This window comes from Lolium rigidum, chromosome 5 (genome assembly GCF_022539505.1).
Source record: "Lolium rigidum isolate FL_2022 chromosome 5, APGP_CSIRO_Lrig_0.1, whole genome shotgun sequence".
In the NCBI taxonomy this organism is placed as follows: domain Eukaryota; kingdom Viridiplantae; phylum Streptophyta; class Magnoliopsida; order Poales; family Poaceae; genus Lolium; species Lolium rigidum.
In genome coordinates this window covers 230,550,128-230,574,393 of record NC_061512.1, presented here as the reverse complement: position 1 = coordinate 230,574,393, position 24,266 = coordinate 230,550,128, and the positions used below count along the sequence as shown (strand labels likewise).

Here is a 24,266-nt window from a genome sequence, read left to right as displayed (position 1 = left end):
CTGACTTGTGAGCTCTGATGGGTGTTGTCTGTTGGCTCTGATGGGCCTGTCGAACGTTGGATGACATTGGGTGGCCCATTATTCCATAGGAAAAGGTACGTCCAAAGAGCCCCTATGCACTGGGCAAAGCCTATACAGGTCGGTGTATACTGTATACAGCAATGCCGTGCACCCCGTATCGTTTGGGCCGGCCCACTCCCACTTTTCTGTTTTATTTTTCTGTGTTTCTCGTTTTATTTTTCTGTTTAAAAATAAATTTCGACAATTTTCAAATTTGAAAACTTTTAATTTTAAAAAGGTTCGAATTTTGAAAAAGGTTTCAAAATTTAAAAAATTTCAAGACAAATGTTTACATAAAAATTGTTAAAATTTAAAAATTATTTAAATCTAAAAGTTGTTAAAATTTAAAAAAATCATTTTAAAATATGTTTAAATATTAAAAATGTTCAAATTTATGAATTATTCATATTAAAAAATTGTTCCAATTTGTTAGAAAAATCGATTTTTCCAAAATTTTACTTTTAAAAAACTAAAATATAAATAGAAAAGAAGAAAAACATAATAAGAAAAGAAATAGGGCTTACCTGATGGGTCGTGCCCCACTATACAGCCGCCGTGTCAGGAGATGTGCGACACACCGTCCGCACCGACCCGATCGGTGTATAGGACCTCCCTATGCACTACCTAAAGAGCAACGTCCATGGAACAAGAGATGGTTTCTCACCTTCTCGAGACGCAAATCAGCTGCAAAACTTGCCTTTGCGCTTGCCACGAGACATGTTTAGCCTCTGTTTGGTATTAGAGTGTTGTACGGATTAGTGAGGATAATACTCTCGAGTATTGGGTGAAAACCTCTGCCGTTACCCAATTTAGAAAAAATAGTGATAAATGGGTATTAACCTCGCTCATATTCTAGCATCAATCATATATTTAAAATAAATGAGAATTTGTGGTGGGGTTATCCAATTAAACTCCAGTAAAACTCTAGTGTCAAACAAGATCTTAGTGTAAGATATACATGATGCAGCATAGCCCATTGGCCAAGTACCCATTGCCCATCATCCCGTCACGAATCTACTCGGAAACTTTTTTTTAGAGAAATAGGGCGACGCCCCAGCTCCAAATATATTGAAGCCACCAAAGTCACAGACAGCGTGCACACGAACATCAGAACCAAGTTCACACACTAACATATCTTACAAAACACCCACTCAAGACACAGACAACCAGAGGCACCACAAACCAAGGACATGATTACATCAAGGCCGCCCGAGAGCTTGGAATCTTGCACCATCACCTACCAGGAACAAATCATTTGCTTCCAGCGTTCTCTTCGGTTCCTCCGCGGTGATCAGCATTGGACCAAGCCCTCTTGTGCAGCTTCAAGTCACGGACCTCCGGTGTCGTTCTCGCCCTCTTCCGTGGGGTTAACCGGGCTCCGGCCACTAACGACAGGCGGCGGCAGCCGAGCTACCCCCATCTTGCTCAACATCGCCGCCAGCACCCCTCTTCCTTCCTCTTTCAACAGAATCTTCCACTGAGCAACATTGTAGAGCAAGTGGTGCCACAGCCCTCGCATGCCAAGCCAAGGGGAACGGTTGAAAACAATGTCATTTACGGTAATCCAGAGAGTTCTCAAGACACAGCAGCAAAGATCATATTCACAAGATTATTCTTCTTTTTGTCCTCCCAGAGAGAGGAGACAACATGCATATTTGAAACAACAAACCCAATCTCCAAGGCAGAACATACTTCCCTCCAAAGCTCAGATGCCACAACACAATCAAAGAAAAGGTGTTGGCAAGATTCCAGCTCATTGCAGAACACACAAGTTAAATCATCCACACTTTGTCTCTTAACCAAATTATCTCTAGTGAGCAATTTGTTATGAAACAAGAACCAAAGGAAGAAATGGATTTTAGGAGGAATTTTGATCTTCCAAACACAATGAATATTAACGGGCATAATACCACCAAAATTAATCACAAGCATACATAGATTTAACACTGTAAATACCATTTGCTTCCCAATTCCAAATCAAACTATCTTTTGTATCATCAAAAGAAATAGTTTGGGCAATTTGTTGGATCTCAAACCATTGTAACATCAGATTATGGTCAAAACATCTCCTAAAAGTTACTTTCAGGGAAGAACCATCCCAAAGGTCAGCAATAGACCTATTCTCGCTCATTGACTAGGACATAAATCTCCCAAGATCTTGGATAGCCAAAGAACAAGAGCCAAACCAAGTGATCTTCCCGAACTTTATATTTCTACCATTTCCAACCTTCCATTGGTACCCCATTTTAGCAGCTCTGGCAGCCCACATAACCCCTTTCCAAAAGGGAGAGGCTCCATTCAGAGTGCAAGAGAAAAAATTAGGATTGTCCAAGTTGTATTTATCATCCACTATCTTTTTCCACAATTTATCCTCACTTAAGTGATACCTTTTAATCCAAGAGGCTAAAAGGCACAAGTTCATCTCTGCCAAGTCAGGAATGCCCAACCCACCAAACTCCTTCTTCCTAGTCACCAAACCCCAGTTGGCTAGGTGGTATTTATGGTGCCCCTCATAATTATCCCATAGGCAATGAGCCATTTGGGAATTAATAAGGGTAATAGCCCATTTTGGAAACTTAATAACACTAAGGAGGTAGAGAGGAATGCTAGCCAGCACACTTTTAACCAGCTCAAGCTTGGCAGCATGGCTAAGAAGTTTTCCTCTCCAACTTCGAGCTCTATTGAGAATCTTATCCACAACAAAGTTGGATATCTTCTTTTCTAAGTTTACTATGATGAAGAGGAACTCCAAGATAATTCATAGGAAAGTTCCCCATCTTACAACTTAGGGATTGAGCAATAAGTTGAGCATCATCCTCATCCACATTCATAGGTACAAGATCACACTTATGAAAATTAATTCTCATACCAGACATATGTTCAAAACAAGCAAGAATCCATTTCAAGTTTATAGCAGTTTGAAGCTTATTTTCTAAGAAGAGGAGGGTATCATCAGCATATTGCATGCTAATTATCCCACCTCCTCCCAAATTTTGCATGAGCCCAGCAATCTGGTGATCACCAGCGACCTTGCACAAGACTTTAGTAAACACATCGGCCATGAAATTAAAGAGAATGGGAGAAATAGGGTCCCCTTGCCTCACACCTCTACTAGTCAGGAAGAATTGACTATTACAATCATTGATCCTGACACCCACAGAACCTTTAAACAATAAACCCTCAATAACAGACATCCATCTAGGGCTAAAGCCCCTCATTCTCATAACCCTTAAAAGGAAATCTCTATCAACCCTATCATATGCTTTCTCATAGTCTAATTTGAAAATTAGGCCAGATAAACCCTTATGCACTACATCATGAATGATCTCATGTGCAGAAACCACACTTTCCAAGATATATCTACCTTTGATAAAAGCTGTTTGGTTAGGAGAAATAAGATCCTCACTAACCAAACCTAGCCTATTCGTAGCACACTTGGAGAAAATCTTAAAACTACAGTTAGTCAAGGCAATAGGTCTGAATTTACGTATAGTTACAAGCATCGGCCTCTTTTGGAATTAAAGTTAACGAGAGAAAAGTTTAACCTATACGAGATCCAACTTTCCCTCATTCCAGTCCTTAACCATTGCCATGAAATCAGCTCTAATGAGCTCCCGAAGTGTCGATAAAAAGAAAAGAGAAACCATCGAGTCCGGGAGCACCTTCGACGATAAGAACCAAAGATGGCATCCTTAACCTCCTTCTCAGAAAAATCAGCATTAAGCATATCATTGTGTTCTTGGGACACCATATCCTCAGGATCCCAAAAGTCATCTAATAGATCCACATCTAAACAAGTTTCTTTACAGAATAAGGTCTTATAATAAGAAACAGCAATATCTAACATACCTTTATCATCCTCCACCATACCATCTTCACCCTGCAGCTTACAAATCTGTTTCTTTCTTCTCCTCTGGTTAGCTACAGCATGAAAATAAGCAGTATTACGATCACCCTCTAAGATGTATCTCTCTCTAGATCTTTGTCTAGCTTTTATCTCCTCTTTACCCCAAATATTAGTCAACTCAATAGAAATATCTTTCATCCTTTTTTTGGAAACAGGAGATAACATTTTGGTTTCAGAATGAATATCAAGGAGGTCATATTCAGCAATCAAACTTTGTTTGCATTTTCTTTGTGCAGATTCAATATTAGCTGACCATCCTTTCAAACCCATTCTAGTTTTCCTCATCTTAAACTGCCATCTATCAAGAGAATTCTTGAGATGACAAGGACTCTGCCAAAATTTGGCCACAACCTGATCAAAACCCTCAACTTTAAGCCACCATTTTTCAAATCTAAACTGCTTATTGTGGGGGTTTTTTAATGCACCAGTATCCACAATCAAAGGGGTATGGTCACTACCAACCCTGGGTTTAGAAGTAAGACTACTAGCAGGGAACAAAGCATCCCAACAAGTAGAGACAAAGACTCTGTCCAATAAAGCCATAACCAGGTTATCCTGATTATTTGCCCAGGAGTATTGTCGACTAGGGTTTTTCAACTCCATAAGACTGAACTTATTAATCCAATCATTGAACAGGTTAGCCCAATGTTGGTTAATGTTGCCAGTACTTTTGTCACATTTTTCTCTAATGAGATTGAAGTCACCACCAATCAAAGTGGGGCCACTCCAGCTAGCCATGACATTGTGTAAATCATTAATAAAATCTAATTTGTGTTCCTCATAAGCAAGAACCATATACAGACAATGACTCTCCACACCACATTATCTTTTTTAGCCTTAATCTGAACGAAATACGGTATGTTGAAATATCCCATCTAACTATATCAAACATGTCATAGCTAATGCCAACAAGGATCCCACCAACTGTCTTAACAGTGGTAGCCAGCTCCAAGAGAATCTACCTCCTGGATCAAGTTGCAACAGATGTATACTTGAGAACTCCTCTTTTTAGATTCGAGAGAAGCAAATAATATCAGTGGCATACTTCTCTAATGAGATCATGCACTCTAGTTATTTTATCAGGTCTATTTAGACCTCTAGAATTCCAGATTAGAGCTACTACCATTTTTAAAGATCAACCTTTTCCTACCTTTTTTCCTACTACGGACTAGAGTCCATGGTTCAATCTCATCAGGCACATCACTAAAGTGATCATCCTGCTCATCAACCATCTCATTCTCCTCCTCCAACCCTGCTCTCAATTCTTCCACAGAGAGACTAATGTCCTTGGGAAGAAAAGAGGCAGGGTTAGAGAGGTGGAAATCTTCAAGTCTTTTAATTTCACCTTCTTTTATTTTTTCAATTACACTATTAGCATTTTTGGTTTTAACCCCCGTGCTAATGCCAGCATTTTTTGCTCTATCAAATAAAAGATGATTATCAAGAGCAGCAAAAGAATTGGAAAACCCAAGAGTCTTATTACCTTTAGGAATCTCCAAATTTTTCTCCTTCTTGAGGTCTTGAGCTTTTTCAATCACACTCTTACCATCTCTAGGAATTCTTGAACTCATCCTAGTTGCTTGCACAGGACCCCACTGCTTCTTCTCCTTCCAAGCCATTGGAGGCACTGGAACTTCAGACTTGCTCACCAGGACCTCCTTCCCAGCATTGATACCTTCCAGATCATCTTCACTCTCATCATCAAATTGCTGAATCAAGTTCTTCCCAATATTATCCTCAGCTCCTCTCATCACCAAGACACTTTCATTAGGAATGAGTGCTTCCTTGCCATAAACCTTAGCTTGGACACTTGTCTCCGGGCTCATTTGAGCAGCCCTAGGACCAGAATACCCACTAGGAATGGAAGGATCAGTCTCCATTTTGCTATTGCTTCCCCTGCATTTATTCTTGTCCGAGCCCCGAAGTCATCCCCAAGATCAAGCATCATCATCAAGCTTGCCTTCCTCAATAGCATGACCAGGATCCTCACCATCATCATCATCCGGATCAATAGGCTCACCCTCATTCTCCACCAGGAAGTTAATCGGAAAAAGCATTGTTCCATTTCAAAAAGCTTATTGGCGGGGATCTTGGACTTGTCCCTCACAGAGACTTTGACTCTAACCTCTTTGTAGAAGCTTCGAAGATAACATGCCGACTCAATATTTACAAGAACTCCAAGAGCAGTGGAAACCTGGCAAATAGTCTTCCAAGTGAGCCACTTAGCCGGAATCCCGAGTAATCTTGACCCACACCTCCCGAAATTCCTCAAAAGGTTCAGCTTCACCTTCCCGATTAACAAAGTAGATCACCACACCATCTTTTTTGAGGTTGATGGAGGGATATTCCACCGGTTCCTTGACCCTTTTGCTTGGAGGAAATCTCACCAAGAATTTTTTAGGCCCAAGCTCGTCTAATCTGCCAAGTATCAGCTTGACCTTCCACATATCATTGAAGCATTTCTCTAGTTCCTCAGCAGAGATCTCCCCATCTTTGACAACCACCACACCAACATTATCCATGTTTAGCCACCGAACAGACTTCGGTCCCTCCACCTCCACATGGAAGAAACCCAATCCAGGATTGGCACTCCCCCAGTACTGAGCAGTAGGAAGTAGGGAATACCACATCAGACAATTGTCCATATGGTGCCCAGTTTTGCTACAGATGAAGCACCTCTTGATCCTGGAACATAATCCAACATAATGACCCAGCTCACCACAGTTGTAACAAGTCACATTCTTGAATTTAGGATCCAAAGTAGGTCCAGGCCCAGAGACAAGATTCATCTGCAAGTTGCTGCCACTTCTATCACCACTATTCTTAGAACCATCGAAGCGGTACCCTTCGGACTTTTCTTCTTGTTTTTGTTGCTACCGGAGTTTTGTCGTCGTAAAGGCAATTGGCTAGCACTCGCTTCCCGGCTATTTGATTGTGGCGAGTAGAAGCAACTCCTTGCGGCATCATCAACATAGGATTGAAACCAAAGCGGGGAATTTGTTGGTTACCAAAGAACTGCGGCCATTGCGCCAACTGCATGTTCCACATATTGGGATTCATCAACGGATACATACCTTGACCATTCCCCCCCATCTGCTGCAACATAGGTTGCTGGAATTCAGACTTGACTGGGACCAGATCGTGGACGCCGCTGAGAGGAATCGCCGGTGCACTCGACGTCGCCGCTGTCGTTGGAGGGACACGACCACCAGCACCACGTCCACCAACGACACCTCCCGCCCTCCCTAATCCTCGACCACCACCAGCCATCTTGACGATCTCAACGAAGGATCTCCTTCCTTCAACCGCCCCCCACAGATCAGCAAACTTGATCACTGTCGGCTTAGGAAGAAAACCAGATCTAGCCGGGTAGCAATCAGAAGGTGTGAACGATTTTGATTGAACTAGATCCTTCCTGACCCAGACGAGGGTCCGGGAGGCAGGAGGAACCCTAGACTTGGTCAGGAGATTCTGGTCTGAAGCCGCCGCCGAATCCCTTTTATCCATCCTGGAAGACGGCATTCCAGAACCCGTCATCCCCCCAAAACCACCAACGGTTGGATTTCGCCCAGGTGGAATCCATCGACGGTCCCGAGCATCGGTCAGAGCAGCTCGATTTCGAAGCGGGTCCCGCCTCGGAACACTGGAGCCAGATCCCCCAATCCTCACCGGCGAAGAGCACCTCGTCGGCGACGGGTCACCTCTCCGGATCCGATCAAGCCTCCGCCGCTGACCTTCACAGCCAACAGGCCTCGCACCTACATCACCTCCACCACCCACTCGAGCTGGAGTAGGCCTCTGAGGTGAGCCGCGAAGAGAGAGCATCACGGCGTCCACTTCTCCAGATCCTCCAACCCTTGCTCCGCCATGAGACGCCTCGGGTCTTCGGGATCCTTCATTTGGACCATCGCCAGCCGCCGCAGCCACTTGCTCCTCGAGCCCTCGTCCCGAGATTTGCGGCCGCCACCCCTTCTCCATCCGCTCGATCGCCCATTCCGAGGCTAGGCTGATCCGAAGGATCAACGGCTTTCGCCTCGAAGAGCCCGCCGACGCTCCTCCGCCATCACCGCCGCCCTGCTCCCTCCGCCTTCTCTCCTCGCCCAGCCGAACCTCCTCGGCAAACGACGGGAAACCCGCCGTCCACTTTCGGGAGGACATGCCCCTCCGCCGTACGCACCGGAGAGTACCAGCAACGGCGGGCGCTCGGGGTGGGAAGAGAGGCGGCGGCGACGGTGGTGGGGCGAGATCGCCTGAGAATCGCCAGATCGCCTGGGTTGGGTGTTGGGTGTTGACCTAACCGATTTCCTCTCCTCTCCTCTCCCTCTACTCGGAAACTGCCGAAATGGATTGTATACACTAGTGGAAAACGGGGCAATAGGCCCGGTCCATTTGGGCCTTTAGACCCGGTTCCCGAACCGGGACCAACTAGGCGGGACTAAAGGGGGTACCCTTTAGTCCCGGTTCAAAGATAAACCGGGCCTAAAGGCCTCAACACGTGGTGCGACCAGGGAGCTCGCGCCGGAAGGGCTTGGTCCCGGTTCGTGGTACGAACCGGGCCTATGTTTCTCCGCCGCGGCAGAGAATTGCTATTTCTCCGCCGCGGCACGGATTTGGGCTGTACTGGCGTTTCTCGCCGCGGCAGAAACAGTCTGTTTCCCTTGCCGCGGCAGAAGTTTCAGCAATGCATATATATATCATTCAAGAAACCACGAGAAAATCGTCATGAATATATATAGACATCGTCAACGGTACACGACATCGTCAACACGATGACACGTGTAATGCATGCATATTTACAATACAACACGTCCTCGACGAACATCCTCCGCCGTCACGATCTTCCGATAGTGCTCTCCACCTGGGGTAAGGACCTCGGTAATAAAGAATCCCGCGATTTCCTCTTGAATTGCTTTTATTTGATCCGTCTGTTATGAGAGTGTCCCGCAGGCGTGTCATCTATATTTAAAAAAGGAGATCAATATATGAATGGAACTCAATACAATAGATGGTACTAATTAAGATTAATTGTGAAAATTTGTTATCGTACACGAGTGTGGTGTATTTGGGCATCCCCACCCTTGGGACAGGACATGTCACGCATGAAGGTGCGGACGTAGTATCCACATAAGTTATTCCCTTGTTCTCGCCTCATACACTTTACGAAAAAATAGTTCGATCAAACTAATAATCAAGCATCGTATTGAAAGTAAATATCATATATAAAGTTTCACGGACATAGCTATATATATAGTACTACTTACAGGGTAATCTCTAAATGTAAGCTCCGGTTTCCATTTACCCGGAACAGTATTGATGAACCGTTTCCAAGCCCCGCTCGGCAAAAAATAATGAGTAAATGAGTAATTGATTAGTTGATGATATCTTCGAATTAGAGCGGATGAAGATGCCAATACGAAATTGATTGAAACTACCTCCGGAGGATGGCAGCCATGTCCGCCCATTCCGCATATTCTTTACGTTTCGAGTCCATGACGTTTACGACTCCAAGGTGAAGATCAATGATTAGGAGAATAAAGTGGAAACTGCACAAGCATAGCTCAATGATTACGAGAATAAAGTGGAAGGTGCACAAGCATAATGTATGTTATATATAACACTCACTTGAAGTTGTAGGGAAAGAATATATCCTCTTTGTCTCGCTTGCTTCTCTAAAAACATTACGATGTTGTCCTCTCGTGTCCTTGGGGTACTCGTCGAGCCGTAACTTCATGAACTGTGTTTGGGTCTATGAACCCCAGCGGTAGGAGCTTGCCTCTTTTGTATTCCAGCTTCTTCATTCCGCATAATTAAATGTATAGCGTACACAAAGAATATAATAAGGATAATTGTTAGTGCAAATGAATGAGCTACAAACTTAATTACACAAATAAATCACTTACGAGCAGTAGCAACCGATAACAGCTTTGTCGAGGGCGTCTTGATTGAATAATCGAAACAGTTCTTCTATCTCAATGTTTATCTCGTCTTCCCCGGAAGTAATGCTCATCTCTAAGATACACCGTGAGGTAGCTTTCACTTCTTCGACAGTGCTTTCGGTACCATTCATGCAACCTTCGCATCCGAGTCCCTAGACGCGCGAGCTCGCCAGGTTTGACGAGATCTTTTCCGTATCTATACGTGTTTACCACTTCAGCCGTTGGATAGTAATCTTCGTACTCAACCGATGCTCCCCGAGCTCTAGCCGCCCGTTCGATCATCGATGCCGTCTCTGGATCATGATATGGCTCCACGATGAAGTGGGGTGCGGCTCGAATGTCCTGCTGTCCAAGCCGTGCGACTTTTTGCTTCTTTACTCGCTCTAGAGGACTGTCCAAGAGAGCGGTCATAATCAGCTCTCAGCTCAGGTCTCTTCATTCTCGTCTCGGCAAAGTGCTTCACCGTCTGCGGTGGAATAAACATCTTCTTCGGCGCAGCTTGCAAGAAACGCCTTTTGCTCTTCGATCCTGCTCATGTGGTAACAACTCGGAGTCTCGTGCCCTCATTGGAGTTGATGATCTCTTCGGAGCTGTAGGAGGTGCCGCGGACAGCTTCCTCTTTTGCTTAAGTGGAGGCGGCGGAGTCTCCCGACGAGGAGGAGGAGGAGGCGGAGGAGTATTTTCACGCGGAGCAGACGTGGTCATGGATAGGGGAATCATCATCGCGCACGGGAGAATCATCACGCGGAGGAGACTCGGGTGGCGGAGGAGGCGGAGGTGGCATGCTTGTTGGCTTCTCACCTGGAAACACAATGTTCTCCTTCCGCCATTGCACGGTGGTTCTACGGGCTTCTCCCGGTTCTTTGATTTCCCCATCTTCACCGCGCGGGGTGCTCAAGCACCAACCCCTCATAAGCTGTCATCACTTCATCCACCATCACAACAGAGAAAGTCGTCTTGGACCGAACGGCAATGGTAAGACCTTGTAGGTAAGAGGATGCCGACCGCCGCCTTGAAGGATAGGTTGAAAACTTTAACATGCAGCTCACAAGGACGGCTCTCGTGAGATCATCCACGGGGGTAGCGAGGAGGCTCGACCACCTGGTCATCATCATCATCATCATTATCCACCTGCCGAGAGGAAGCCACGCCGCTTTTCCGGTGTGGTTGAGATTGCGACGGGCGATGGCATTGAGCAAGTGCAGGATCTACAGCCTGCCCCCGAGCCATCCGAGATGTAAGTACTTGGGTTACCATGCTTAATTGGGCTTGCATGGTGCTCATACCCTCCTCTAAGTTAGCCGAGCGGTCTGTTTCCCTTGCCTTCCTCCTCTCATGGCTTTTATCAGGAAATCTCTTCCTTTCCGCGAGAAAGCCATACTTCCACGGAACGGAGCCTGCTGTGCCTCGTGTTCGTCCGCCGTGTTCTTTGTTCCCAAGGGCGCGTGTCAGCTCATCGTTCTCTCTTTCGGGCTGGAACAACCCCGCCTCCACGTCCCTATGTGCTTTTTCCGGGGCATCAATGGGAACCTTCGGATGAGCTTTCTTATAGATGCACTTCCCTGTTTCCGGATCCAACGTTCCCCCAATCCCGTAGAACCACTCCTTGCACCGTTCGATCCAACCGTGTGTCCCTAATCTGATCCCTTTATCGGTCGGTTCCGCCTCGGCTGCCTGCCACTTAGGACGGTTAGCCCCGTATCCACCTGGACCCAGAATTTGGTGATATAGCTTCAACGCAGCATTTGCCTTATTTATTTCCGACCTTCTCTTAAATTCTTCTGACTCCGTGCTGTACTTCACGAATTCGTCCCAGTGAGTTTTTACCTTCTCATTGTCCGGAGTCTTCTTTATCTTGATAAGGCGGCGCAATCTTTTCTTGTGGCTCTTGAATAGTTCGGCCATCTTCTTCTTGCCAAACTCGCGGAGGGCCTCGCTCCATCTTGGCCTTTTCAGCGTCACCCCCTCTTCGGGTACTATGTTGAAATGTGACATGAGCTTGTCCATAATGCTGTTTTTGGCTACATCATCGATATAAAGACCTTGACCTTCTTCCTCTGCGGACAGGCACTAGTCCCTTCGGCTTGTGCCATTCTCGAACGGTGATCGGGACGTGGTCCCGAACAAGCACTCCGCATTGAGCTATAAATGCCTTTGCACCTTTCTCTGGAGCAATCGGTTTACCATCATTTTCGATGTGGGTGATGTCGTGCCTAACACCGTCATCCAACTTTTTGGCCGGGCCTCGCTTCCTCGACTTTACAGAAGAAGTGCTCGATCCGGAGGGCTAAAAAAGAAATAATTCATAGTCGGTACAATTTAATTAGTTAATGCATCTAGTCGATCAACAGCGGCTTAATTAGTTTATATACCTCGGTGATAACTACGGTTCGGGAGCCATTATGATGATCTTGTTCCTCACCGGCGCCACTAGGATCTTCTTCCTCAATATTCTCCGCTCCCTCACCGGAGTCATTCAAATAAGTTGCGGTGACATCGTCACCGCCATCATCCGGAATAACGTCGTCGTCGCGATCATCCGAGTACCGTTTGCTATGAGTTCCTCCATGAAATTTTCTTGAATTTCATCTCTCTCCATGCTTTCTACAACGACCCGCAAGCTATACATAGGAACCATCATATGATCAAATTAAGGATAATGCGAAAACTGAAAAAATGGAGTTACATATGTGTAGTTCTTAACTAAGGATCGATAATATAGTGCTAAAAGCGAGATAGTGCAGTTACATGCATACATAGATCGGGTTCATGTTTATTTAACCCTAATACATATCAATCACTAACCACTCAACCGCGCAGACCGGGTCCTAGAGGGCGCCGACCGGGTCCCGAGCCGCGCCGGGTGTGCCCCCAAAGCCACGGAACAACAACGGGAGCATAGCTAACATGAGATCCCCGCATAACGCTCCATCCGGTCCTATACATGTTGTCTAACGCGTACATGTAACGGCGAACGTGCTCGTCCTCCGCCGCAATGCGCTGAGCTACCTCCTCTCGGCGGGGCCGGCTCCCTCCGAAACGACCGTGGCCCATAAGACCTCCACCATAGAATATCCGGGTCGACGACGGGACCCGGATTCCGCACCAAGGTGCGCGACCCGGAAGCTAAGACCTCCCGAGTGCCACCCGGCGGAGCCCGGTCCCGGACCTCCCCCATCTCGCTCCATCTCCTCGGTGAGAGTCGGACCACGGCCCGCCGGCTGCCGCCTGTCGCGGCATCGTAGCTACGAAAACAAATCATATATGTATACTAATATAAATAAAAAACATGATATTGTGCTAAATAAAAAACTTCACTACTTTTGTACTAACGCCGCGTTCCACGACCCTGTTTTGGGGGCGTCGGCAGGGGCGCCGGCAGTACCGGCACCGCCACGGACTCGGCGCTCCTCCTCGCTCGCTCTTTCTCTATTTCGCGACCCTAAGTCTATGTCGCGGCGGCACCGCTACGGACTCGGCACCGCCACGGTCTAAGTCGTCGGCGCGCGGGGGCGGCGCCGACACAAATGAATCTATTTTCTAACTTTTCTAACTTTTTCCTAACTAATTTTCTAACTTTTCTCTAACTAATTTTACTAACACTAATTTTTCTAACACACTAACTACACTATTTTTTTTTCACTTAATTTTACTAACAAACTAACTACACTAATTTTTGTAACACACTAACTACACTATTTTTTTCACTAAATTTTACTAACAAACTAACTACACTAATTTTTCTAACACACTAACTACACTATTTTTTTTCACTAAATTTTACTAACAAACTAACTACACTAATTTTTCTAACAAACTAACTATACACTATAATCTAACAAATGAAAAAAAAAAAAAACCGGATCGAGCGAGAGGCTTACCGGCGGAGGGAGAGGAGCGGTGGCGGCCGGCGGGGTCGGCGGCGGCGATGGCGGCGGACGGCGAGGAGAGGCGGAGGCGGGCGCGGCGGAGGCGGGCGCGGTGGCGGCGGACGGCGAGGAGGAGTGGCGGCGGAGGCGGCGGCCGACGTGCGCGCGCGGAGGCGGAGGCGGGCGCGCGCGGAGGCGGAGGCGGGCGCGCGCGGCGGGAGGGCGGCGGCGATGGCGCGGCGGCGGAGGCGGGCGCGGCGGGAGGGCGGCGGCGATGGCGCGCGGCGGCGGCGGCGGCAGCGGCGTGGGCGCGCGGCGGTTGGGCAGCCTGGCGGCGTGGGCGCGCTTCGTCTCCGCGGGATTGATCGCCGCGGAGACGAAGTCCTTTCTTTATACTCTCCCCCTTTGGACCCGGTGCGTGTTACAAACCGGGTCCAAAGCCCCTTGGACCCGGTTTGTAATACAAACCGGGACTAAAGGCCATTTTTGCTGCGTTTTCGCTGCGCGCGCAAAAATAGCTTTTAGTCCCGGTTTGTAATACAAACCGGGTCCAAAGGCCAAATTTTTTAAAAATTTTCATTCCCGCCTTATTTCAAATGAAAAAAAGCCACCGCGACTGCCCACCACCGCCACCGCCACACGTGTCCCTTCCCCGTGCCCCGCCGTCACCGCCATGTACGGGCCACCGCCGTGTACCGCCCACCACCGCCACCGCCGTGTACCGGCCACCGTCGGCACCGCCGTGTACTGCCCACCACCGCCACCGCCACACGTGTCCCTTCCCCGTGCCACGTGTCGCCGCCGCTTCCACGTGCCTCGCCCCGCCGCCACCGCCGTGCGACGTGTAGATCCCGCTTCCACGTGCCACGCCCGCCGCTTCCCCGCGCCACCTGTCGCCGCCGCTTCCACGTGCCACGCCCCGCCGCTTCCCGCGCCACCTGTCGCCAAACTTGCCGCGTCGCCGTGCTATAAAGCGCCGCGTGCGCGCGGAACCACACGTCGCCGTCGCCTCCGTTCATTCGTCGCCGGGATGCCGCCGCGCCGTCGCGGCTCGTCCGGCTTCCGTGGCGTCCGAGCGCGGCCGAACGGTAGGTTCTACGCCGAGATGCGTGCCGGTGGCTTCCGGCTCACCCTCGGCACGTACAACACCCCGGAGCTGGCGGCGCGCGCTTACGACGCGGCCGCATGGCGATTTCGGCGGCCACGGTGCGACATGAACTTCCCAGACGTCGAATCGCTAGAGGAGGCGGAGTTCCTCGCGCCGACGCCGTGCCTCGTCGACGACGAGGACCGTCGCCGCCACCGCCAGGTGCAGCGCCGGATCGCAATCGCCGAGCACGACGAGGAGTTGATGCGCCAGTGGAGGGCGCAGTTCCCCAACGACGTCGACAACACCGCCGCGTTCTTCGCTGACCTCCGGGCACAACGCAGGTCCAACAGGCGCCATCGTCGGGCCGTCGCCGTGTTCGAGCTCGATAACCCGAATACAACTTGGGCCGACAACGACCCTCGGTGGGACGACATTTGGACCGAGACAACCTCCGACGACGAGTAGATCGACTAGACTAGTTGTTTATCTATATTATTGTATTTTCAATAAAGTCGTTGTGGCAGTACGCCGATGATGAGAAAAGTTTCCCGCCAGATTACATGTGGAATTAAAGTACATAACTCAACTGAAAATTAATTAAGATACATGGCCAGATAGTACTCGTGCCTAGCCCTATAGTACTCGTGCCTAGCTCAACTGAAAATTAATTAAGATACATGGCCAGATTCGACTCGTTCGAGTCATTCGAGTCATACTCGTGCCCGGCCCTATAGTACTCGCCACCGTAGTCGTCGTAGTCGCCGTCATCATCGTCGCCGGCATCGGGGTCGCGGTAGTCAAACCTCGGCGGGAGAGCACGCGTGGGCTGGGACTGAGGGTAGCGCAGGCGGGGGCCACGGTGGGCCATGACGCCCTGGAGAGTTCGGTCGCGCCACCACAGCCGACGGCCGGCCTCGTTGAAGTTCGAAGGAGGCGGGCCGCCGTCCTCGTGCTCGGCGAGCGCCCTCTCACGCCGATTGATGAAGAAGCTCTCCCAAGTCGGGCCGTAGTCGGGATGCCACCGGGGATTCCTCCGCCGCTCCGGCGTGAGCTCGAAGTAGTAGTGGTTCGTGATGGCCATCTCGCGCGCCACACCTAGAGGGACAGGAGGGACCGGTACCCCTCCGACGCTCAGCAACCAGCCGGTAGGGACGCGGTAGCCCGGCGGGCGAGGGTAGTTCGACGCGCAAAGCGCCTCCGCCTCCCGGAGGGTTAGAGATACGATGGAAGCCATGTGACCTGGTGATGAGGTTTGCAGATATGAGTCTAGATGTGATATGTAAATGGAGGCCAAGCCAACATATATATAGTGAAAAAATGGCGGGAGGACGGAGGCGGGAAGCAGTGGAAAGCGCGGGAAGAAAAATAGGCGGGAACGCAGTGGCGCCAAAAACTGTCGGTGGGATAAGGACGTGTGGGTAACCTTTAGTCCCGGCTGGTGGGTACAACCGGGAGTAAAGATCATTTTTTTGTCATATCTAACAAAAGTGTCGGTGGGATAAAGACGTGTGGGTAACCTTTAGTCCCGGCTGGTGGGTACAACCGGGACGAAAGATCCTTTTTTTGTCATCTAACAAAACCGTTCGGTGGGATAAAGACGTGTGGGTAACCTTTAGTCCCGGCTGGTGGGTACAACCGGGACTAAAGATCCTTTTTTTGTCATCTAACAAAACTGTCGGTGGGATAAGGACGTGTGGGTAACCTTTAGTCCCGGCTGGTGGGTACAACCGGGACTAAAGATGTCGGCGAGGATAAGAACGCATGGGTGGACGCACCGCTCGATGAGATAAAGCATGTAGCGCACGACGCCCTGTCGAGTAGAAGCGGTCGCTGTGCCTATAAAAGGAGCATCGATACGGCTTGCCAAGCGGATCAACAAGCCAAGCAGAGATTCATTCCCATGGATTGGAAAATCTCCCGTGGCGCAGCTTCTCGAAGATGTTGTTGGTGCACACGCCCTACGGCATCTTCGGAAGCTGCGCCTCGGAATTTTTCCCTGCAAGCCCGTGAACGACTACATCTCCTCTAACGGTGTTGGGGAAAGGGTTGGGAAATCTCCCGTGGCGCAACTTCTCGAAGATGTCGTTGGTGCACAAGCCTTACGGCATCTTCGGAAGTTGCTCCTCGGAATTTTTTCCTGCAAGCCCCCTGAACGACTACATCTCCTCTAATAGTGTTGGGGAAAGGGTTGGGAAATCTCCCGTGGCGCAGTTTCTCGAAGATGTTGTTGGTGCACATGCCCTACGGCATCTTCGGAAACTGCGCCTCGGAATTTTTCCCCGCAAACCCGTGAACGACTACATCTCCTCTATATATATGGTACAAAAAGCCAACCACATCTCCACTTTTCATATCTTACATACGAGTTAAATGATTACACAAAAATAAATGGGAAATTGATTGCCATGTTGAGATACTCATTTGTGCCATGGAGCATCTTCATCATTTAATCTTCTTCGGCCTTAACCATGGAGCATCTTCATCATTTAACTTGATGCTTGGATCAATGTTCACTCCGAAGGGTGGAATTTCATCAAACTTATTATAATCTTCCGACATGTCTGTCTTGTCCTCCACTCCCACGATGTTTCTTTTTCCGGAAAGAACTATGTGGCGCTTTGGCTCATCGTTTGATGTATTTGTTTCCTTATGTTTCCTTTTTCTTGGTTTGCTAGACATATCCTTCACATAGAAAACCTGGGCCACATCCTTGGCTAGGACGAATGGTTCGTCTCTATACCCAAGATTGTTGAGATCCACTCGTTGTCATTCCATACAACTTGTCTACCCGAACCCCGCCTCCTGTTTTGTTGACCCATTTGCACCTAAACAAAGGGACCTTAAAAGAAGGTCCATACTCAAGTTCCCGAGATATCCTCTATGTAACCATAATATGTGTCATTTGGGCCTTCATTCATTATTGCATCAAAGCGGACACCACTGTTTTGGTTGGTGCTCTTTTTATCTTGGGCGATCGTGTAAAATGTATTCCCATTTATCTCGTACCCTTGGAAAGTCACTACGGTCGAAGATGGTGTCTGGGCCAGCAAGTACAGCTGATCTTCAATATCTTCGTTATTCAGGAGATGTTTTTGCAACCAACCGCCGAAAGTCGACATGTGTTCACGTCTAATCCAATCGTTCGACTGCCCCGGGTTCTGGGAGCGTAGAAAGTTCTTGTGGTCACCGATATACGGAGCCACCATGGTGGAACTTTGTAGAACTGTGTAGTGTGCTTGAGTCAAAGAAATCCCATCCCTACATATCATTGATTTCCTTCCTAGCGTGCCTTTTCCACTTAGTCTCCCTTCATGCCGCGATTCAGGAACACCAATCGGCTTAAGGTCGGGAATAAAGTCAACACGAGAATTCAATGACCTCCTCTGTTCCATAGCCCTTGGAGATGCTTCCTTCAGGCCTAGCACGGTTATGAACATATTTCTTCAAGACTCCCATGAACCTCTCGAAGGGGAACATATTGTGTAGAAACACAGGACCGAGAATGGAAATCTCATCGACCAGGTGAACGAGGAGATGTGTCATAATATTGAAGAAGGATGGTGGGAACACCAGCTCAAAACTAACGAGACATTGGACCACATCATTCTCGCAACCTCGGTAGAATTTCTGGGTTTATTACCTTTTGAGAAATTGCATTGAGGAATGCACATAGCTTCACAATGGGCAGTCGAACATTTTCCGGTAGAAGCCCCCTCAATGCAATCGGAAGCAACTGTGTCATTATCACGTGACAGTCATGAGACTTCAGGTTCTGGAATGTTTTCTTCTCCATATTTATTATTCCCTTTATATTGGAGGAGAAGCCAGACGGGACCTTGATACTGCTAAGACATTCAAAAAATATCTCCTTCTCTGCTTTTGTAAGAGCGTAGCTGGATAAATGACGTCCTTTAACTCTCTCATGCAGATTTTTGGGGTCTTTCCAACGTTGCCGGTCCTCCCGTGCTTCGGTGTATCTTTTGTCTTCCCGTACACGCCCGTAAAGCCTAGCAGGTTCACGCAAAGATTCTTCGTCACGTGCATCACATCGATTGAAGAGCGGACTTCTAAGACTTTCCAATATTCTAGCTCCCAAAAAATAGATTTCTTCTTCCACATGGGCGCGTGTCCGGCAGCGTCATTCGGAACGGACCGTCCGCCGGGACCCTTTCCAAATATTACATCTAGATCCTTGACCATACCAAATATATCAACACCATCACGATGGGGAGGCTTCCTCCGGTGATCAGCCTCACCGTCGTAATGCTTTCCTTTCTTTCTTACGGGATGGGTAATCCTAAGAAATCGACGATGCCCCGGTACACGACCTTCCGACCTTTTTCCAAATAATCACCTTCGAGCTCATGTAAACGAGTGTGTGCATGCATTGTATCCCTTGTTTGACTGTCCCGAAATGTTACCAAGAGCAGGCCAGTCATTGATGGTTACGAAAAGCATCGCTCTTAGGTCAAATTCCTCCCTGCTTGTGCTCGTCCCACACACGTACACCCGCTAGGGACCACAGCTATAGAAGTTCTTCGACTAATGGCTTCGGTACACATCAATGTCGTTCCCGGGTTGCTTCGGGCCTTGTATGAGCACCGGCATCATAATGAACTTCCGCTTCATGCACAACCAAGGAGGAAGGTTATATATACAAAGAGTCACGAGCCAGGTGCTATGGCTGCAGCTCTCCGCTCTCCAAAAGGATTCATGCCATCCGTACTTAGACCAAACCTTAAGTTCCTTGCATCCTGTGCAAAGTTTGGGAACTCTCTATCGATTTTTCTCCATTGGGATCCATCAGCGGGGTGCCTCAACATCACGTCTTTCTTACGGTCTTCTTTGTGCCATCGCAACAACCTAGCGTGCTCTTTATTCCCGAACAAGCGTTTCAGCCGTGGTATTATAGGAGCATACCACATAACCTTGGCGAGAACCCTCTTCCTGGGGCGCTCGCCCTCAACATCACCAGGGTCATCTCGTCCGATCTTATACCGCAATGCAGGTGCACACCGGACATGCATCCAAATTCTCGTACTCACCGCGGTAGAGGATGCAGTCATTAATGCATGCATGTATCTTTTGCACATCTAATCCTAGAGGGCGAGACAATCTTCTTCGCTTCGTACGTATCGGCGGGCAATTCGTTACCCCTTGGAAGCTTCCTCTTAATTATTGTCGACAACTTTCCAAATCCTGAGTCGGTGACACCGTTCTCCGCCTTCCATTGCAACAATTCCAGTGTGCTCGCCTAGCTTTTTATGGCCATCTTCGCAAGTTGGGTATAACAATTTGTTGTGATCTTCTATCATCTTGTCGAAGGCCAACCTTTCCTTTTCAGTTTCACATTCTCTCCTTGCATCGAGCAATGGCCCGGCCAAGATCATCATCGGCAGGCTCATCCGGTGCCTCTTGATCTTCTACTTCATTGTCTTCATTGCCTTCTGCAGTATCATCGTATTCGGGGAAATTGGGATAACCGTCATCATCCTCTTCCTCTTCGTCATTGTCTTCCATCATAACCCCTCTTTCTCCGTGCTTGGTCCAACAATAGTAACTCGGGCATGAAACCGGATCGCAGAAGGTGGTCGTGAATGAGACTCGAGCGAGCGTAATTTACGGTATTCTTGCAGTCCACACATGGACAATACATGAAGCCACCATGTTTGTTTGCCTCCGCCACGGCCATAAAATTATCCAGGCCCGCAGTGAACTCGTCAAACCGTCGGTCAATGTACATCCATTGCCGATTCATCTGCATGATATAATTAAGCTGATCAAAACCATTACAGAACATCACGATGTATATATACACATGCATTTTATCAATTGCAGATGAAAAGGATAAAGTTGTTAACCTCGATGAAGAAGAAAAAAACAAGTTAAGTGTGGCTTGATTTGTGTAAACTCAAGTGGCAAACCCTCTTAAGCATTTCATCAAACACCTCTTATGCATGTGAAGAAGAGAGGAGAGCAATACACCCTCTTGTGAAGATAGTGAAAAAATGGCTAAGTGTGGCTCACACTTGGGCAAGGGCAAGGTTATATAGCCGGAGGGGGCCTTTGGACCCGGTTTGTCATACAAACCGGGACTAAAGGGTTCCCCGGGCTGACACGGCCTGCCGCGCCCTGCGGGTGGACCCTTTGGTCCCGGTTTGTGTGACAAACCGGGTCCAAAGGCCGCTACAGGACAGGCGCCAGCGGGTGGGGTCGTCCTGGGCAGAAACGAACCGGGTCCAATGGGGGCATTGGACCCGGTTTGGTTCAGCAGTGGGTCATTTGCTTGGGTCCAAAGGCCTCTTCTCCACTAGTGATAGTACCCAGCTAGTCTTTACATATTCTAATCATCAGATCAATATTGATAGATTTTGCAGGCCATTAGTTATACTTTCTTGATCGACTAGCTTAGTTTTGCTCCCTTGGCGACAAGATCTCGCATCTCGATGGAGAATCACGTTGCGTAATGCAGCGGAGTCGTCGTCGTTCACCCGCAGATCGTCTTAATCTGCACTCGGGGGAGTGACCGAGCAATCACTGCCAGGTGCAAGCTTTGCCTCACTGATCACTCGCCTTCCTTTCCCTCATTTCCCACCCCCAAACAGAGCAACCGGAGATGGATTCGCCGCTGCCGCCGCGCGTGTGTGTCACCGGAGGCGGCAGCTACATCGCCTCCTGGCTCGTCAAGCTGCTCCTCTCCCGCGGCTACGCCGTCCACGCCACCGTCCGCGACCCGCGTATGCAACCACCACTAACTCCTACCTCTTGCACTGAAGACCCAGTTCCCGGTTAATAGTTTCTGCATATTGTTCATCTTCCAGGTGACCCCAAGAATGCGTGCCTGGCACAGCTGGACGGAGCCCCGGATAACCTGCGGATCTTCAAGGCAGACATGCTCGACTACGAAACGGTGGTGGCCGCGTTCGCCGGCTGCGACGGCGTCTTCCATGTCGCCACTCCAGTGCCCGAGCAAAAGATGGTTGATCCCGAGGCAAGTGTACTATGTTTGCTTGAGGCTGATACACATAGCTGATCCAGAGTCCTGGAGTAGTTCTCTTTTGTCAGACTATAGTTATGTGAGAGTCAGAGCTAGCTCTATAACTTCCGAATAGAGCGAGTAGCGGAGTAGGCGTGTACTCCACTACTCCTTGCTCAAGCAAATCTGAAATGACCTTTATCAAAATAGTAAAAAAAACGATCTGAAATAACTGGGGATATATTGACCTCATGGTTGAATTATGAGGGGTACTAGACTGTCTGACTGATGTCAAGATGCATTTTATGCAAGAACTGAACTTTTTGTTTTGCTTCTACAAAAATAAGTAGCACTTTTTTCTTCTTTCATATCCTACATGTGCAAACTTACATAGAACAACTTTCTAGAATCTCTAAAAACCTTCTCCTGTTACTGATAGACTTGCACTGTTGTGCAGAAAGAGATGATGGATCCGACTGTCAAGGGCACCTCGAATGTGCTCAAGGCTTGCTCAGCTACCAATATTAAGAAGCTTGTTCTGGTCTCGTCCGCTGCCTCTCTTTGCTTTAACCCGGATTGGCCTGAAGATAAAATCAAAGATGAGAGCTGCTGGTCAGACAAGGAGTTCTGCAGGGAAAACGAGGTTAGCAGCACTGGCTAATACATACAGAAAGTTTCCAAACAGAATAAAACCTATGACAAAAAGAACAGAACTTGTAATATATTCAGTTTTACTATCAGGGATAATTGCTGAAGTGCAGTACTAATATATATTTGTTTGTGTTGGCACTTGGCAGAACTGGTATTCTCTTGCCAAGACCGAAGCTGAGGAGATGGCCCTGGAGTACGGAGAGAAGAATGGACTACACGTCACTACATTTTGCCCAGGTCTGGTCTTCGGCCCTCTGTTGCAGCATGTGGCGCTCAATACCAGCAGCAAAGTCCTCCTCTACATCATTAAAGGTTCCATTCCTCAGTTCTTTCTTTCTTGGCATTCATCACCAAGAGATATAATCATTAAGCTATATACAGTACTACTTATAATTACACGTAGCCAAGATTTTCATGCTTCCTTGAACCTACTATCTCTGTCCAACAACGTTCAGAAAATGAGTATCTGGTTTACTGTAGTTTCATTTGTTTGAATGAATGCAGGAGGGCCTGACACAATGAACAACAACTTCTGGCCCATAGTAGACGTTCGCGATGTTGCAGATGCCTTACTCCTTTTATACAACAAGGCAGGGCCATCTGAAAGATACATATGCTCATTAGACCAAATGGACATAATAGATTTGCTGCGAACTTTGAAGGGCATGCACCCTAACTACAATTATGCAGACAAGTATGTGCCATCTTATCCTCGCCATGCTGTAGCTCTATTTGGAGTTTGATCGGGTTGGGCATATCATTTACAGAGGTATTTGGCCACATTTTCTTGGGTTGGCAGGATGGTTGATGTGGGCTGTAAAGCTGCAATGACTTCGGATAAGTTGAAGAACCTCGGGTGGAGACCAAGGAAGCTGGAGGAGATGCTCGCAGATAGTGTCCAGTCATATGAAAAAGCAGGCCTCCTTCAGGTTTCGGATGGTGAGCCTTGCCGACTTCCTTTCTTTTACCGTATGCCGCCGGTCCAGGAATGAATAGAACACCACCGTGCCATTGATTCTGATTTTGCTCGAACATCGAGTGTGTTTGACAAGAATAAGGAGGGGGCAAGGTCCCATGCCTCGACTCATCTGCTGGCCATTCAGGATGGATGTGCAGCTTAAATGTGTCTGTGATTTTTTTTTGAATGAACCTTCCGATGAGAAATTGTATTTCCTGTGTTGTTTTGATCAAAAATATTTTGTTATGCTGTCAGGAACAACAGTGTATGTTATGTTTGGTTTAAAGTTAAAGACATATAAGCCCACGTTACCCCTTGATTGTGTGAAGTATAAGGGACTCTTAGGTCAAAGTCACAGTGTTCTTGAAGAAATAAAATATTTTCTTTCAAACAAGGTGAATACTCCCTCCATTCCAAAATAGCTGTAGCTCAAGGTTTAATTGTCTTAACTTAAACTACTTTTAAATTTGAGTAAATTTATAAATAAAAAAATCAACATCTAGAATACTAATTTAATTTATTAGATAAGATTTATAATATAATATATTTTATAATATAATTTATTAGAAGTTGTAGATATTGACACATATTCCTATAAATCCGGTCAAAGCTAATGAAGTTTGACTTAGGAAAAACCTAGATTTGAATAATTTTGTAGCACAAGGGGTATTTATTAGACTGTCAAGAACAATTTTATATAAGGCATGCACAGCTTTTTTATGATATGTGATTTTTTTTTGCATTTTGGGTTTAGCTGATAACAAAAAACTTCATTAGCTTTGAGTAAAAAATTATATCCAAAGAACAAAAAAATTAAAT

General features: G+C 47.6%; 1 protein-coding gene across 1 annotated transcript; it reads left to right on the top strand.

Moving 5' to 3' along the window:
* Window positions 1–21,478: 21,478 nt before the first annotated feature.
* Window positions 21,479–23,481, top strand: LOC124658058 (cinnamoyl-CoA reductase 1-like). Its single transcript, XM_047196504.1, has 6 exons — window positions 21,479–21,599; window positions 21,684–21,853; window positions 22,296–22,481; window positions 22,636–22,801; window positions 22,994–23,183; window positions 23,289–23,481. Exons 1-6 carry the CDS (start codon window positions 21,479–21,481, stop codon window positions 23,479–23,481), a joined length of 1,026 nt encoding a protein of 341 aa, XP_047052460.1.
* Window positions 23,482–24,266: the final 785 nt, after the last annotated feature.

Excerpts from the sequence above, each read along its gene's own strand:
- LOC124658058 (XM_047196504.1), top strand. The coding sequence starts at position 21,479 with ATGGATTCGCCGCTGCCGCCGCGCGTGTGTGTCACCGGAGGCGGCAGC. Across the intron at positions 22,482-22,635 it reads AGTTCTGCAGGGAAAACGAG|AACTGGTATTCTCTTGCCAA; the intron begins GTTAGCAGCACT and ends GGCACTTGGCAG. Across the intron at positions 23,184-23,288 it reads AACTACAATTATGCAGACAA|GATGGTTGATGTGGGCTGTA; the intron begins GTATGTGCCATC and ends TTGGGTTGGCAG.